The following is a 16,907-nucleotide window of genomic DNA, read 5'->3' on the forward strand; positions in this document are numbered from 1 at the left end:
CGATCATTTGTTAATGCATCAATCTTTTTAACAAATTACTTCGCATAATAGTAATCTGTTGATTCTGTTCTATTTCATAGCTCAATCACAACTTCTTGATTGCTCCAGAACTCATGTCACTTTTACTTATTGCTTGTTGTACATAATCAAATAGTAACTAAGCAGATTCTTCTTGACCCACTTCTCATATTGAAGATTCCTTTAACACTAGTGACAATCTTGACATTTGATCTTGACTTCCATTTTGACATCAATGACAACTTATTTGCACCTTTGGCATCAATGACAATATTTCCAACAATAGCTACCTAATATTGGTCAATTATGTTGTCTAGTTAGTTCAGTTAGTAACTTTCTATTTCTGCAAGCCCGTTGGTTTAATAACTTTCTATTCTTTCTTATTTCTTGATTCTATCCATTATGGAAAGATCATGTTCTAATGATCTATATAAGGAGTACTCCTCCTCTTTGTTAATTCAACATCCAGTTATCATTTCATTGTATCAGAGCCAAAGGCTAGCGTTTGGTAAATTTTTAAAATTTGTGGTTTCTATGCATGGAATTTATTTACAAAGCTTTTTTAATGAAAAATTACGAGGTTTTAAAAAAATTTCTTCATATGGAAAGATCGTGTTCTAATGATCTATATAAGTACTCCTCCTCTTTGTTATTTCAACATCCAGTTATCATTTCATTGTATCAAAGCCAAAGGCTAGCGTTTGGTAAATTTTTAAAATTTGTGGTTTCTATGCCTGGAATTTATTTACAAAGTTTTTTTAATGAAAAATTATGAGGTTTTTAAAAAATTTCTTCAAAATTTGCAGATTTTTTTCCTGATAAAATCAATGTTTTTTACAGAAGAAAATCAAAGTTTTTACCGAAAAAAATTGAAGTTTTTCAGCAGACCTAGGGTTTTCTGCTCTATTTCCTGGGTGTTTCTGTTTGTGTTTCACTGTGTGGATATCTTCTGGTTATGCCCGCATAAAGGGCATCATGACTATTTCTGATCCATTTGTGTGGATTGTTGCGATGATTTTGTTCTCTGGTTCTCATATGCCAACTAATGAATATCAACAATAAAGAGAAGAATATTGGATGTCTCGTCTTAAAACTTTGTTACAGTAGTCTTTTTGAGTTTTCTTCCAAAGGATAGCAATATCAAATCGATGTTAATTTGCTTACCCTTATACCAGTTGTATATGTCCTTCCCATCATTTTCTTGACAATCTGATATGGAGTTCGTAAAATATAGTTCGGTCTCTTTGAGATAATTTTTTGAAATGGAGGATAGTTCAAAAATTCGATGGAAGCTTTACACAAAGCCCTTTGAAAGTTTGGAACGCATGACATTAATGTGTGTTGACTAGCCTCGTAACAGTTGCTTGAAAAGCCATGGAAGGGATGATTTGAGTGGACCAGTTTTGAGAAGGAAGTAAAATTCCGGATAAGATCTGTCTATTTGAAGATCTCAAGGATTTGGTAATCACGTCAATGTTCAAATCACATAATGTTTTTTCTATATTGGGGAATGCTGGAGTCGGGGGTATTGTTGATTTTGTGGAATTTTTGATAGCAATGAGATAGATCTTACCTATATTGATGGACTCTGCAGTGTTTGTTCAATTTGACGTCCTCTGTTTCCCTATTCAATTTCTTCTGATGCCGCTGACTGAAGTCTCTGTTCTTCTGCTCAACTGCCATTTTTGTTTTATGGAGAATTTCATTTTTGATTGGAGACCTGTATGTTCTCCTTTACTTCTGATTGTGTTGTGTATATGGCATCATATGATAAAGGCTTCATGTGCTGTTCGCATCGGGTTCCACATTATCATTATTTTGGTTGTATTCTGCCTACTTGGACTCCATGTGAATGATGATATGACACTGTCTCTGCTGGGCCTACATGGACCCACATGAATGCAGGTATGGTGTCGTAGCTACTAGCTTAGCTCTATCTTTCTATGTTTGTATTGTGGCAAGATGTTTAATTGGCTGCTTTAATATGGTTGACGGTTTTCCTTCCTCCATTGGTTTAGTCTTTAAGGGCATCCTTGTTTATGTTTGTTCAATTATGAGGCGAGTGTTCGCACTTGTAACTGGCTCATTGCATTATCATGTGTGATCGAGGTTGCTTGTATCTGCGATATTCGCAAGTGAGAATTACTTCTGTTGGTTCTCTGTGTATTTCTCCGATGTGTATGAAACTGAGAATTTTCCTGTATCTAGAAAAAGATCATTGTGTCGTGAACCGTTTCTGTGTTCTGTGTATGAGCAGCTATCATGCTCTTCTAAGTTTTGTGCATATATAGCAGTATTATATTCTATGTATTGGTGTATTATGATTTCCTAGCAGTGATACTCTGTTGTTTATTATTAGCTCTCTGATCAGTGAGTGATCATTGAGTATTGAAGACAATGAGAGGGAGCATTGATTCTGTAATTTGTTTTGCATTTTTATAAAGGACCCATCTTTCGGTGGGCTGGGCTGTTTCACTCAGTGAGGAGGGTATTTCCCAGGATAACTACTTGTGTTATTGGATTGTTTTGAATAGTGATTTTCATTTGTTGTAAAATTATAAATTATGGTTCAATAAATTTAACAGATTTTACCTCAAACATATGACTCTGGAAATGTACGAGATAACGTGTGTTTAGTTTACCAGTTTCACTTTTTGTTAACGTGAAATGAATTTGTGAACGATGAACAGGCTCAACAACAATACCTCTAACACAAAGACCTTATTTGGCTCCACTGTTTCTTCAAGCTTTCTTTGAAGCCCGATGGTACTGTTGCTCTTATATTTTAGCACAAGCATGAATAACAGTGTGATCACATGAAAGCTAAAGACTGATTGCTGAAAGGAATGGATGGACACAAGGATGACGACTTAATGGAACTGAAAATAGAAAATTGTTATTTTGTATCCATGGAAGGATAATAATAACTTATTCTATTAAATTGATGGTTAATTGTGCACATAAAGTTTTGATTTAGCGACCGAGTTAACACATGAAAATAGAAGATTCTAGAATGAAGAATCAATCTAAGAAGAAAGATTTTTTTCTAAAACAAGTCTGAAGGGTGGAATTAGAAACCATGAATGCACAAGTTAACTCACATTAAATAATTAAGAATTATTTAATTAACGCAGAGGAAATGAAGGGAAAGTTAAATTTGAAATAATGAAAGAGGAAATAATAAAACAATGATTGATGAGACATGACGAAGTATCTGTATCTACAATGATTGATGAAACATGATGAACAATAATCATCTTTGGTGTCTACAGTTATCTCTATCTCTGGTTCTACGAAAGAGTGTTTTTGATTTTCTTAGTGCTGGTGTGTGACCACGAATAGATTCAAATATCTTCAGTATCTAGGGTGCTTTATTGCCATGCATGTTACATTTATTTAATTATTTGGCTCTCTAGTTCTGCAAAATTTGATGTCATTATGATTATTATCTGTTTTCATTCCGTTGTTATTTAGAGTCTAGACAGTGTGTAACCAGCAGAAATGTTGATTATCTTTTAAACTTTAAAAACAATATTTTATCTTGCACTTCCACCTTCAAGTTTCACAGGTTCGTAATCAGCAAGATCTGATTGCGGCAATGTTGTTTTGAGCAGAGGTTTAAGGACTAGTTTTGGCTGGCCACAGATTGCATGCATGGCGCCTCCAACCTTCTCTTTTAAAGCAGGATATGGAAAACCTTTTGATGGAAGCCATGCAAAGGCCACTATTACACTTGAAGCACGAACTGCATCATAGAGATGCTTGGCGTTCAATGGTCCTCAACTTGGCAGCTGCTCCAGATATTTCCATGGAAGCAAGGTCTCTTTTTCATAAGTGGTTCCTACTCGTGTAAGTCTTCCCTTTTCTATTCCATGGACCACACCTTATTGATAGTTGGTTCTTTGTTATGTTTCATTAACTGGGTTTTGGTATGTCTTTTATAGCTAAAAGCTTGTCCAAAAGAGCAATCTATGGAGATTTTATTTTTGCATTGAATTATATTGGTTATTGTCCAGGTACAACAGATTAGAATGCCTTGATTTTAACTGATCCTCTCTGGTGAGAAGTAGTAGCATCCTTAATTTTATCCATGCTTGAATGTCCTATGATCATGTTATAACTGAACAATCATGTCTGTCAAAAGTCATCTATCAGTCTTGGTAGACTGACCACACTCACACACACACACACGACAGACACACACACACACACACACACACCAGCATTTACACCAGAAGGATGTGCAATAGATACGCCGATAGAGAAATATACAACATCAAATGTTTAAGGATAAATATTTATGATGATTTTACAGATGAGGCATCTTCTTTTCTAATGGGTAGAAGAAGTCACCGAATCTCTCTTGGAGAGGGGTACAAGTTAATCTGGAACCTGATAGTGTAGTTTATCAAATATACCCCTTGCATAAATGATTACATTCCCATAAGATTCTAATATATTAAGGTTTCTCAACATTGTCTTTAGGTATCACTTTGGTGTATTGAAATATTTTTAAGTGTGCTAAGGGGTTTGACCTAAGAGAGGCTATCCTATTATTGAATAAGTTTCTCAACATTTTCTAAGAGTGCAATTTCCCCCCTCTAATTTTCCCTAAATTGTTTTTTGCAAACACAATTATTACAAACGACATATTTTTACATGGAATGTCAGTTAACTCATCCGCTTAATTTTTAATATTATCCATTAAGAAACAATTATAAACTATCTTTTTAAAAATATTGAAAACAAATTTGTATTTTCATATTAAATAAATTAATCAAAAATATAATATTTAATTAGAAATTTACAAAATAATTTTTTTGTTTGGGATATTTATTTGAAGTGGTGACAATTTATTAAAAAGTTAATATTGTCCACTTCTAATTGAATTGTAAATGCTAGCCCTTACTCCACTCCAATTATAATCCTAACTCCAACCTTTAATCTCGTAATCCTAAATGTGCTCTAATAGTAATCATGTAAGCTATATATAAGTTATATAAGTATAGGGATATAACATTTTAATGAATTTCTTTAATATTATAAACTTTATTTATGTTATAATTTACTCATAATTTTTTAAATGCTTTAAATATTTTTTTATAGGTAAATTAAAAAAAAAAGATTCGTTATATGTTTTTAACAATTTTTCATTTAAATGTTTTTTAATATATTATATATTAATAAGTATGTAATATTATTTTATTCATAATGCATTAAAATAATATAAATTGTATAATATATAATACTTTGTTGTTTAATTCGCAGATTGGTTTACGCAAATGCATATAGTAACATAACACAATATAATCCACAAATTATATTTCAAAAAAGCTTCATTTGAATGAATCCCAACAGTACTCTGAACTGAAAGTAGCAAATCATCAAAAGAAAATCCCAACCCTCATATACTCTATAGTGGACCGATTTATCTGAGAAGGCATTCATTCGAATAAAAAATTCAGACAATGTAAATCTCACCTGGTTTTTGAATGATTTTGAAGGCCGATTTGAACCCAAGGTGTTTGTAAGATATGTTTATTGTGCCCAAAAACCGCTGTGCCGATCATCTAGAGTTCAGTATAAACTCTCTAACCTCCTTTCTGTCATACCCCACCAGCCTTTGATGTGAAAGCTATTTTTATTGTTTTAAAATTAAAGACATTTTAATTATATGGTAAAGCTTGAATATCTGACTCGTTAAAATAGTTTTTTTTCAACTTCAACACATCCTAACCATTACATTATGTTCTCATATATGCGAAGAAGTGCAATTATATCATTTAAATTTAATTTTATTAAGTTTTAGGAATTCAAAAGAAGCTATTTTAATGATTTATAGGTTTACAGTTTACTTCAGGACTAACAATTAAAGTTGAATCATTAAGTATTGATTTATTGTACTACTGCAATTTTTTTTTGTTGGAGGTCATTCACAAACACGTTTTAGGTAACAAATAGGGGCTATATTCATTTAAAAACATCGAGTGCTGGAAATAAACCATAGTTACTACTAAAGTGAAAATAAATAGAATCATAGAACCACATTCACAGTCTGATGGGAATGATGCAGGAAAAACAAAAAGGTGAAATTATAAAATCAAGTACTAGTTAGTAGTTATTAAAACAAAGTAAAATAAGGTACATGTTCATTAATGCAAGCAGAGATTTAGTTAGTCAACTTAAAGATGGGAAAATATTATTACCGATGAAAACTATAGTTTAGATTTTGATAGGGTTTAGAATTTTATAAACTATTTCGTTCATTAAAAAAAATTGCTTTGTATAATAGAGGACTAAAGCTAGGGGAGATAATCTAGCAGCCACCCACATTCTAATGACTGCTATGTTACTGTTACAGATTCCTTCAATTACGGCTCATAAAAAGTCCCCCAAAAAACGATAGCACATGTACTTAAAGTGGATTACACATGTACTTATAGTTGATCACTTTTTAGCTTTCTTGGTTGATGGTTGGTCTATTTGTGCAAAAAGTACTATTTTATTGGGTGAGCAACTATTGGGTGGTGAACATAACATTTCTGGGACAACGTTTTTGGGCCAATGTTTTAAAATGACACTTTTAGACTGCCTCGCACTCTATGAGTTCTTTAAAGAGTTTTGTAAATTCGGAAAAGCCGAAAGATTAGCTTTAAGCTCTTAACTCACTTTCGGAGGTTCACTGGAAAGTTCAGTAAATTTTGACATATGAATTAGGAATTCTAGGTGCTTCAAGTTAGCCTAAATGACTACTGGGTCATCTCCCCTAATTAAATAAATAAAGTGAAATTTAGTTAATAACAGACATAGATCACCTTGTGCAAAAAGAGAATTGCAGTTTACCTCAGTGAATGTATGTGTTAGCAATCTGTGGCAAAGATAAGGGGCGACGTAATTAAGAATGGTGCTATGATTCGAGTGTTGGCGACCACAACTATACATTTTTAATTACTCACATGCCAATTGAGATTTAAGCATTCTACATCTGCAAGGAAATTTGCACTGCCCGTCCATTGTGTGTAACATTGTTGTTAAGACAGACACACATGTGTGATTTGAACTGTTAAAATGTGGCCTTGTCAGCAAATTTTTTTCTGCATTGGCTTTAGATCAGTTTTCAGCGATTTTCTATAAATTAAGGTACATATTTTTGCCTTCTAGAATAAAATTCAATGGGGCTAAAGGTCGTAGAAGCAGGCATGGGGAGGAGAAAGAGAGCATGGCCTTTATTCAGGGATGGGAGTCGAACTCTATACTTGGTTTTAGCTTTTGGGATTTTCTAGGATTTTCAGCAGCATTGGAGTAAGGACGAGTCAAGATGAATTGGCGGCGAAGAATTCATCCAGCGTTTCTAGCGCAAAGGAGGATAGCTTTGAAGACATCATTGACAGGGCACTTGAAATTGAGTTTGCAGCTATCATTGATAGGGCACTTGACAGAGCTTGAAGCCGAATTACACCTCTCACAACCTGCAGCCAAGCCTGCAATTTTGTCCCTGGGATAGGGTTTTCTAACAGGAACCTATGCAGTAGACCTGGAAATGTCAAAGGCCAAAACTTGATATAGTCTGAGATAGGCTAGAAGAACAAGAATCTGAATCTAGCCTCTTAAATTGGAAAGTACTGGTCAGAGACGGAGGAGCCCTTTTCACCTCAGAGCTACACTCAATCTCATGGAGAAATGCATGATCCAACAGATGCTCAGTGGTCCACCTCTGCTTCAGATCTCTCCGCAAGCATTTCTTAAGAAAATCCTTGCATTAGAGAGAAATGCAGGCGGGCAAGTCCGGTACAGTAATCAGATCTTAATCTGGCCATCATTTATTGGAAGACATGGAATCTTTATTTAAAATTCAGGATGATGAGTGGTATGCAAGCAAAGAATTGATTAGCCGTGTTATGCAAGTGTTGACTTTTCAACACAATGCCCTTTCCAGCCAGTGAAGATAACACCGTCGCAGATGGTAATAAGATTTTTTGGGCAGAAAACTGACAACATATCCAGCGGTATTTGCCGATGTTGTCAGCCGTTTATTTTTTTAACCGATTTTATAGTTTTTCCGATTAAGACATCTTCCTCTAATAATAGCATACCAGCTAATAAGCTTTTTTAAAAAAAAATTGTGGGATATGAACCATGTAGTTTTTTATCATCTCCAAGATGACCTCAATCATAAGTCAGTACAATAATGATTTTTTCTATTGATGTTGGTATTAATCAGAATGCAAGGGATCACCTAGCACACAAGTACCTTTAAGCATTCACTAATGGAGGGAGGAACAGTGTATACATTCATCACTCTGTGCTTTCATCCTTTAGTCTCTTTCCCATTGACAAAACTTTTGGAGTGTGCAATATCTTACAAGTCACCCTTATCATTGTAATTCTTACGAATAAGAAATAGGACAATTACAACCTGCTCATCTTAATTTTCTCTTTTGCATTGATGTAAAACTCACAGTGAAATGCTTCATGCTATCTTAATGGAGCTGAAGCAGGAGTGTTTAAAAAGAGTTATCTGCTCATCTTTTGATTGGCATAAATTTGATTTTATTTGGATTAAAATAGGAGAGTAAATAATTGTCTAATGCATTTAAACTTTAGAATGTCAGAGCTAAACTTCTGTTAATTAGATAATAACTTGTTTATGGTATAGCATTGCACTAGTGGGCTTCTAATATCAAATATGTCTAAAATAAATCCCCAAGATCAACTTGTATGTTTTAGGTCATTATTTGTATCAGTTAGCATATTTGGATATATCTGCTAGTATTTTTTGGTGGATTGTATATTAAATATTTTAGACCTGAAGGCTGGAAGCAGCAAATGTGGCATCAATATGTATGAAGCTATATTTCTGTATTTAACATACTGTAGGATCTATGGGTGTGGTTTTTGATATTTTCAAGTACTTTATCTTGTTTGATTGAGCTAATATGTGAGTTGTAGTTTGATTATAGCTGTGATCTCATGTCATCTGCAGAGGTGCAGATCGCGTATTGGAAGTACGCATCGAATTGGTTGCTGCAATTGTTCATGTGATTTCACAGCCAAGTGCTTGGGGTATATCAGTAGATAATGGTGTCAAGCTTCCTATTTCACATGCCTTCTTCTGCCATTGGAGACAACCATTGTTAGTGGCTTTGATGAGACCCCTTTCATATGGCAATCTTTTGACAATAGTTGATACTTTGGAAGACATGCAATCTTTACAACTATTTGATCCTTACTACTCTGGAGCAGGCACTTCGCCCTGTATTCAAACTTCTGTTAGGGGGAACTTGTCATCTGACTGGCAATCCAGTCAGAAATCTTCACTCATAAATCATAATTCTGTATGGTATGAACTTTGCATCATGTTTTAAATATTAAGTGCATTATCTATGTAGCATTGTATAACATAAGATATCTGCCTAAACCATATTTTGGTTTGTAATTTCAGGGCACTGCTTTTGGAGTTTCCATCATGGTTTCATTTTGCATCAATGATACTATTCAAACCAGCAAATATGGACTATACCAACACAGAGCCTGGATCAAGGTATCAGGATGTCGGACGGAATTGGTCAAGTACCGGCATTCAAGATGTTAATGGAGTGCAATCAAGTAAACACGGCAGTTGTCAAAATGCTGCTAAATATTTGGGATGGATATTGAGCCCGCTCGATGCTATGCATCGCAAGTTGGTTATTAAGTCTCTTTTGCAAGCATCAGAAGGTTGGACTATTTGGAGATCAAAGCTGCTGATGTCTTCACAGAGAAATATAATAGAAGAATGCCATAGCAGTGAACATAACAGCTTTGTTTTGAACGGTAAAAATAAACCAAAAAGGAAAAGGAGCCTTTTCTGTAATGGAGATGAGTGTGGGCTGGATATCAAACTCAAAGAACCCAAAGTAAATGCTGTTAAAACAGATGTGCTTGAGATGGACACTGACCATGGTATGGAAGAGAATGGTCGGGTATTGATGTTGTGGCTTGATGATTTTAGTGACCTGTGTAGAAAGCTGTGGATTAGTCCTGTAATGTCTTATTCAACAGACGCAACTGCTTGCAAGGATGTACCTAGGAATTCTGAGGGTTGGGATGAAAGTGAACCTTTTTGGACATCAGGAAAGGATGAGAACTCACATCAATATAGATCTTCAGATGCCTGGCTGAAACAATATGCTTTTCTGAGAAGAATTCCATTTGGACTTTTCCTATCAAATGTGGACATCTTGGATGACAAGGCTTGCCACTTGCTTCTTCACTTTGTTTCAGCAGATAATGACTTGGCAGTAATCCCAAGTTCGGCTGTAGATGCCTATAAGGAAACTAAGGAAAATCCATGGGCTTCTGCGCGAACTCGTCTGATTTCAACAAGTCCCAGTGGGAAAAATGCTAAAGCTCCTTTTAACACTGAGGAACCCACGTTTTGTACTGAAGTCTCCAAGGATTCGATGTTATGGTGCTCTCAGATTCAAGGGAAAACGAATTGGACAAGGGTTACAGCAGTCATTTTTAGCCTTACTGACATGATAGACTCATATTATGGTGTATTTGAAACTGTTAGTGGCTATCGGCATTTCTATTCTGAAGTCAGAGAAAAAGCAGGGAAATTTTTAGTTACATGCATTAAACAAATATTAGAATGTCCAGATTTCTGGAATCTGAGATTGCTGATTGATCTGCGAAGCAGATTTGCTAGTTGGATTGAACAGAATGAAGCAATATCTACTGAAGTCACTTTACTTCCAGATGTTTTGACCTCATTGGATTCAAAGATATCATCACTGTGATCAAATCTGTGAGAATGAAAATCAGCATCTCATTGCCTTCTGAATTTTGTGATGAAATGGAAACCTCGCTCGTGTATCATATCTCTCTAGCCCATAAATGGGAATGCTTAATCATTATTCCGTGTGAGCATCTATCTGTTGATGTAATTCCTGACTGTGTAAAGCATTTCAATGTATGAAGGCCTTGTATACCATGGAGAGCATCTGGAGTGAAATCTTAACTGGATAGAATGGTGTATACCAAGTAATTTTGATTACTTTTAATTGAATGTCTCGCTTACAAATACTTGTTCATATGAGCATCAAAAGTGGACCAATGCAATCTCCTTATGGGAAAACATACTAGAATTCACCAATAAAGACCTAAAGTCATTAAATCACCTACTATGAATTAGAAATCACCTACGACGGAAATTCCATTTTAGATGTCCCCACAAATGATTGAACTTGAGCCTCCACACTAAAGACCTAATGTTTTAACCAATTAAGTTCCCTGAATGAGTAGTTTATGTTTTCAGTGTATGTTAAATGAACACTTCGTAATTCAACTGTTTTCCTTACTACCAGCCAGATTGTGAACTGTCCCATAAAGAGTAAATATAAATAATGAAGCTTTCGGTTACACATTTATAAGGGCCAATGATATTCAACCAATAGGCTATTTAGCGTAGACTTTGTGACCAGAGTTAAACATTATATGGCCAATTTCTTAAATAAAAAATAAAAATCAATCATATTACTTTATTTGTAAATCAAGGAAAAGTAGTCAACATTCCATTTGCTTTGAAATGATTTTATTTTTCCTTTAAAACATAATTTTATAGAAAAATGAATTACATATGATTAAAATTTTAAATTATGTATTAATTATACATAATTTATTTAATAATTTTAAAATAAAAATAAGGTAATTGATGGAATGTTGAGCACTTACTACACCTTGGTAATGTTTGCATAGGTGAAGAATTCAGCCTAGTTGCTAGGTCACTAATTTTAGTATTACTTCAACTCAAGCATGCTTAGTTAAGGAGTTTCCTTATTGTTATTTTTCAGAAGTTCATAAATTACATCCAGCATAATTTCACCTTATTTTGGAGTGAATGCTAGTATTTGACAACCTATCATTTGTGCCTTATTAATATGTGAAATGTGTCATATTGCATGCTTGTTAGGATGCAAGTTGTGATATCATACTTAACTCTATGAATGACCAAGAGGAACAACACCTAAGTAAGGAAAACTAGACAAAAAATCTAATAGGGCCTTTGGTAATGATAAAAATGACATTTTAGGGGACAAATGTTAGCACCTAATGTGTTGGAATGACCCAAGTTCAGCATAGGCACATTGCACACTTCAAAAGCCTTGGCATGCAAAAACTCACTTAAACAAGGTGAAACAATTGAAGAGAGGATAAACAGGGATGAAGAGGATGGGGGACGAAATAAAATACAAGAAAGAAATACACCAATAGCATGAAAATGATAAGGGGATTGAATGTACGTATACAATAGAAAATAAGAGGGAAAAAAGTGCTTTAAATATTTAAGCAAAAAAAACAAAACAATGGGAATAGCTACAAGAAGAGAGTTCAAACAAAAAGGGTTGTCCCCATATTGTAGAACTAGAGAAGGAAAAGTGGATATAGAACCTTGCAAAATAGTGGAAACAAAGGAAGATTGTTGGCGCAAAGAAACAAAACCTTAGGTGTTCCTATTAATGTCTTGCTAGAGGAACCATCAATGTTAATCTTCATCATTGTTGGAGTACCAATGCCAAGATTTTGACGGGAAACTAAGGTTAAAGGGTTTAGGTTAGAGAATCTTAGGAGGTAACCAATTTTATCAGAGCCCGTGTTTCAAAACTAGGAACCTTAACCATTATGCTTCCTAAACTTAACTCAAACTTTTAATTGTGTAGATGTCGCTTGTTACTTGTAACCGGCGAGGTAGAGGTCATAAGACTGGGGGTGGTAGAGCGGGACAGGAGGGTGGACCACCACCACCTCCACCACCACCTCCACCACCACCACCAAACCCAAACCAGGACATTATTGATGCACTTCAGACTTTGATCGGTGTGGTTCAACAGAGAGTAGTACCTATAGTTCAGCCTATTCAGCAGATTCCAGTAGTGGAAGCAGAGGGACCCGGAGGAGGCGGGCCCAGAGTCAGAGAGAGGACTCTGAGTCCCCCACCGAGACAGTTAGAGGGTTAGGGTGAACACGAGGAAGAATCCATACACCAGAGAGGACCCCCTTTTGACAGACCTCCTAGGCATATAGGAGATGACATCAGGGAATTGATTCGACTTGGACCACCATTGTTTACCGGTACCACTGAGGGTTCAGTAGCAGAGGCATGGTTGCAGAGCTTACAGTGGTGCTTTGGGTTACGCCCTTATGGGAGTAATCTAAAAGCACGCCTAGCAGTTCATCAGTTGAGAGGGGATGCCTCCAACTGGTGGCATCAGGAGGAGATCATTGGTGGAGTGAGGATGGACACCCTCACATGGGAATCTTTCCTAGAAAGATTTTGAGAGAGGTACTTGTCAGAGCATTTTCGGCAGAAACAGATAGAGGAGTTCCATTCTCTTTATCAGAGAGGCCTTACAGTGGCTCAGTACGTGAGTAGGTTTCTCGAGCTCCTTCCCTATGTGGAATACATGAAGGACGAGAAACTACGGGTGCATCGCTTTATCATGGGTCTGAATTTCTCTCTTCAGGGCCCAGTTAAGATGGCTTTCCCTACCACTTTCAGACAGGCAGTGGAGATAGCACTAGTTGCTGAGGATACTCGAGGTAGGCAGGAGTCACGGGACTGGCCTCAGAACCGAAACTCCTTCCAGCAGAAACCCCCTTGGAAAGGGAATCATAACTATACAGCAGGGTCCTCTAGGGGCTAGCAGTCTCAGCAGCCAAAACCTCAGCAGCAGCAGCAGAAACCTTCTCAGGGTTATCAGGGCTTTAAGCCCAAGCAGTGGCAGTCACAGGGTCCTAGGCAGGATCAGAAAGTACAGGCCCCACAGTCACAGTCAATGAAGACTCAACAGTCTTCTAGGGGAGGATTCAGCGGATCTAGCAGGTTAGGAGGCCCACAACAGTCTGGGCCACAGGGTGCACGATCTTATACTCGCGGACCATGCTACACTTGTGGTGGCATGGGTCATATAGCTAGGGAGTGTTCGTAGGGACAGGCATCCAGTGGTCAGAGTAGGGCTTTTTCAGAGCCGACAGTTGGTGACATGGGCAGATCCTATAGAGTTTTTGCAGCGGTTGACAACCGCCAGGTTGAGCATCAGGCCACAGTTATCGAGGCTACAGGTATTATACAGGGCCGTATGGTTGCAGTTTTATTTGATTTCGGGGCTACTGACTCTTTTATATCTCCATTTGTGGTGGAGCGTTGCGGGCTAGTGGCAGTTAGACAGGATGTTAGTTGGGAGGTAGAGTTAGCCTCAGGAGCTAGAGTGTCAGTTAGTTCCATGGTGCGGAGTTGTCAGATGCAGATTGGAGACATGTCCACTAGGACTGATCTACGCATTACCCCTCTAGGTTCTTATGATGTTGTTCTTGGCATAGATTGGCTTTATGCCCACAGCGCCAAGATGGATTGTCGACAGAAGAGGGTGGAATGTGTGGATGATGATGGTATCTCTAGGGAGATCTTCGGAGTGAAGAGGCTAGTGTCCCTTCGTATGATTTGCGCTATGCAGCTTAGACGGTGCATGCAAAAGGGTTGTCAGTTGTTTGCTATCACTATTAATGACCGAGAGGAAGATTCAGAAAGGGAGCCATCCCTTGATGATTTTCCAATCCTTCAGGAGTTCGCAGATGTGTTTCCTTCAGAGCTTCCTGGTATGCCTCCACCTCGAGCAGTGGATTTTCACATAGATCTAGTGCCAGGAGCCGAGCCAGTTTCGAGAGCACCATACAAAATGACTACTCATGAGCTTAGTGAGCTAAAGGCTCAGTTGGAGGAACTCTTGGAGAAGGGGCATATTCGACCTAGTGTGTCCCCTTGGGGAGCACCGTTGATCTTCGTCAAGAAGAAGGAATGATCACTTAGGTTGTGTATCGATTATCAGCAATTGAACAAGGTGACCATCAAGAACCGATACCCTCTTTCCAGAGTCGATGACCTCTTTGATCAGTTGCAGGGTGCCCGAGTATTTTCTAAGATTGACCTAAAGTCGGGTTACCATCAGCTGAGGATTGTGGATAGTGATATCCCTAAGACAGCTTTTCGTACTAGGTATGGCCATTACGAGTTCACCGTGGTACCTTTTGGCCTTACGAATGCTCCAGCTGTATTCATGAGCCTCATGAATGGAGTATTTCGTACCTTTTTGGATAAGTTTGTGGTTGTGTTTCTTGATGACATTCTTATTTATTCTCATGATGAGAGAGAGCATGAAGAGCACCTGAGACAGGTATTGCAGAGGCTGAGAGAGAATCAGTTGTTTGGCAGCTTGTCGAAGTGTGCATTCTTCAGACCCGAGATACACTATTTGGGTCATGTCATATCGGGTGATGGTGTCTCAGTAGACCCATCAAAGATCAGGGCTATCATGGATTGGCCAGCACCCACCAGTGTTACCGAAGTGAGGAGCTTTATGGGGCTAGCAGGGTATTACCAATGCTTCATTTCAGGATTCTCTAGATTGGCGCACCCCATCACTTCTCTTCAGAGGAAGGGGAAGAAGTACGAGTGGACAGAGAAGTGTGGTAGAGCTTTTGAAGAGCTCAAGAGAGCCCTCACGAGTGCACCGATTCTTACAGTACCAGATCCTGTTGCAGATTTTGTGGTGTGCACCGATGCATCTTTAGATGGTTTAGGAGCAGTCCTTATGCAGGAAGGACGACCTATTTCCTTTGAGTCTAGGAAGTTGAAGACTCATGAACTCAATTATCCTACTCATGACCTAGAACTAGCGGCAGTGGTTCATGCCTTGGTGAGATGGCGACATTTCCTTCTGGGTCATAGATTCGAGCTTCATTCCGATCACCAGAGCTTGCAGTACATATTTTCTCAGCCGAACCTTAATGCTAGGCAAAGAAGGTGGATGGAGTTCCTGTGTGAGTATGATTTTGATATTCATTACATCAAGGGAAAGGAGAATGTGGTTGCAGATGCCTTAAGTAGAAGGCGCCATGAGCTTTCATCTGTGACTACTTGCACTGACTTGAGAGAGCGGATCTTGCAGCACTTACCAGCTGGTGAGCTTTATGCAGAAGTTAGTCAGTTAGTACACTCTCAGAGACCTTTTAGTCAGTTAGTACACTCTCAGAGACCTTTGGAGGGGAAGTTTGCAGAGTATTCTTTGGAGTCCGATGGACTTTTGCGGCATAGGGGACGTATGTATGCACCTTCCATTGGGGGTTTGCGCGAGCTCATTGTACTTGAGGCTCACAGAGCACCTTATGCAGCGCACCCCAGTGTTAAGAAGTTACATGCAGATTTGAGGCAATTGTATCATTGGCCAGGCATGAGAGTGCAGATTGCTAGCATAGTTGCGAGATGCCTCGAGTGCCAGAGGGTCAAGGCGGAGCACCGTCATCTTGGCGGGCTTCTCCAGCCGCATGAGATTGCATTGTGGAAATGGGACACTATATCAATGGATTTTATTGTTGGTCTTCCTATGTCATCTCGTCGCCATGATGCCATTTTGGTGATAGTTGACACCTTGACCAAGGTTGCCCATTTCTCACCCGTGCGTACTACATTTACAGCACGAGACATAGCTCAGGTGTTCTTGCGGGACATTGTTAGACTTCATGGTGTTCCCCGTAAGATCATCTCTGATAGAGACTCTTTGTTCACTTCTTCATTTTGGAGAGAGTTGCAGTCGGCTTTGGGCACTAGGCTCAATTTTAGTACAGCGTACCATCCTTAGACCGATGGCCAGACCGAGCGAGTGAATCAGGTTTTGGAGGACATGCTACGTATGTACGTAATGGATCATCAGGTCAAATGGGAGGAATACCTTCACCTTGTCGAGTTTGCCTATAATAATGGGCATCATTCTTCCATAGGTATGCCGCCGTATGAGGCTTTGTACGGGAGACCGTGCAGGACACCCTTGAGTTGGGATAGGATCGAGGATCGA

General features: G+C 37.9%; 1 protein-coding gene across 2 annotated transcripts in view; it reads left to right on the forward strand.

Annotated features, from left to right (window-relative positions):
- The window catches only part of LOC149544327 (acyl-CoA synthetase family protein), a 135,464-nt gene extending 124,381 nt beyond the window's left edge, over positions 1-11,083 (forward strand). For both annotated transcript variants that reach the window (XM_089798788.1, XM_089798789.1), the window contains 3 exons: positions 3,664-3,867; positions 9,002-9,358; positions 9,461-11,083. In XM_089798788.1, coding sequence (XP_089654914.1) covers positions 3,664-3,867; positions 9,002-9,358; positions 9,461-10,799 — 1,900 coding nt within the window. In that variant the 3' untranslated portion in view covers positions 10,800-11,083. The remainder of the gene's footprint in view (positions 1-3,663; positions 3,868-9,001; positions 9,359-9,460) is intronic.
- The last annotated feature ends 5,824 nt before the right edge of the window (positions 11,084-16,907 follow it).

This window comes from Cupressus sempervirens, chromosome 8, assembly GCF_028749045.1.
Source record: "Cupressus sempervirens isolate cs-2001-9-10 chromosome 8, ASM2874904v1, whole genome shotgun sequence".
NCBI classification, from domain to species: domain Eukaryota; kingdom Viridiplantae; phylum Streptophyta; class Pinopsida; order Cupressales; family Cupressaceae; genus Cupressus; species Cupressus sempervirens.